At 43.8% G+C, this 1093-nt stretch overlaps 1 protein-coding gene across 1 annotated transcript; it reads right to left on the bottom strand.

The window, feature by feature from the left end:
• Positions 1–424: 424 nt before the first annotated feature.
• On the bottom strand, positions 425–1093 carry LOC108211283 (cysteine proteinase inhibitor B). Its single transcript, XM_017382840.2, has one exon. The coding sequence runs from the start codon at positions 962–964 to the stop codon at positions 563–565; it is 402 nt and encodes a 133-aa protein (XP_017238329.1). The 5' UTR covers positions 965–1093; the 3' UTR covers positions 425–562.

Raw genomic sequence — 1093 nt, 5'->3', positions numbered from 1 at the left:
GTGAGGGGGTACTAGAACAAGCTTCTCTCAGGAACCGATCAGGCATGGAGGCTGCTTTCCTATTATTTAAGACAACAATCGAGCAAAGAAGCTCTATGTGCTATACACATTAAAATTTCAAATCTACTGTATAAGTTGTGAACCAGGTACACATATTAAAATTTAAAACCTGCTATATAAGATATGAAACCAACAACATATAGAAAACTATGCCTCTAGTACTTTTACGAGTAACCTAAATCATAAATCTTACTCATGATACTTTCAATTTTAATAACTTATTCTTTTCTAGAGACTTCTCAAATTCCCCCGTAAAAAACTACTTCCGAGTGGAACATACCGTACACGTTAATTCAACAACTAACATAAATTTAAATTTCTCCGAAATTGAAAACATTTCTACTGTCAACACTAATCCAAAGCATCATCAACATCATCGAAACATTTATTCATACTTAAAAACACGCAGTTACACATATAGACTCGAAACAACAAACTAAAACAATCACAGCAAACTTCATAACATACATATAACCGAAATTACGCCTGCAAAACGAATTACTCAATTGTGCGACGGAGCGAAGCTCATCAACTGCTTCGTCTTCTTCCACGCCTGCACAACGATCTCCGCATCGAACTTCTTCTTGTGTCCGCCTTTCGCCGCGACGATCTTCAAGTAATACTTAATTCCGGCCACTACCTGCTTCTCCGCCGCGACGACCTTCACGAACTTGAGATCGCCGGCGCTGTCGGTGCTGTCGCCGCCGTCGCCGTTGTGATGCTGTTGATTGTACTGTTCGACGGAATATTCGCCTAATTGTTGGATCTCCTCGTTGGATTCGACGTCGGGGATTTCGGTGCGGCCGCCGACGGCGCCGGAGCCGCCTAGGCCTGCGGCCGGGGAGGCGATGAGGACGGCGGAGATGAGGAGGAGAATTAAGATTGCTTGTGTTTTTGCTGCCATGGCCGTGGTACGTGTGAGTGTGTTTATGTGTGTGTAAAATTGGGGAAGATTTTGAGAGGGTTATTTATAGAGGAGAGGAAGGGCGTGTTTGGGGACGTGAATAACTGAGGACAGGCGGCAGCTCAAACG

Source organism: Daucus carota, chromosome 3 (genome assembly GCF_001625215.2).
Source record: "Daucus carota subsp. sativus chromosome 3, DH1 v3.0, whole genome shotgun sequence".
NCBI lineage: Eukaryota > Viridiplantae > Streptophyta > Magnoliopsida > Apiales > Apiaceae > Daucus > Daucus carota.
The sequence above is the reverse complement of the archived record's forward strand: the minus strand, read 5'-3'. Positions and strand labels throughout refer to the sequence as shown.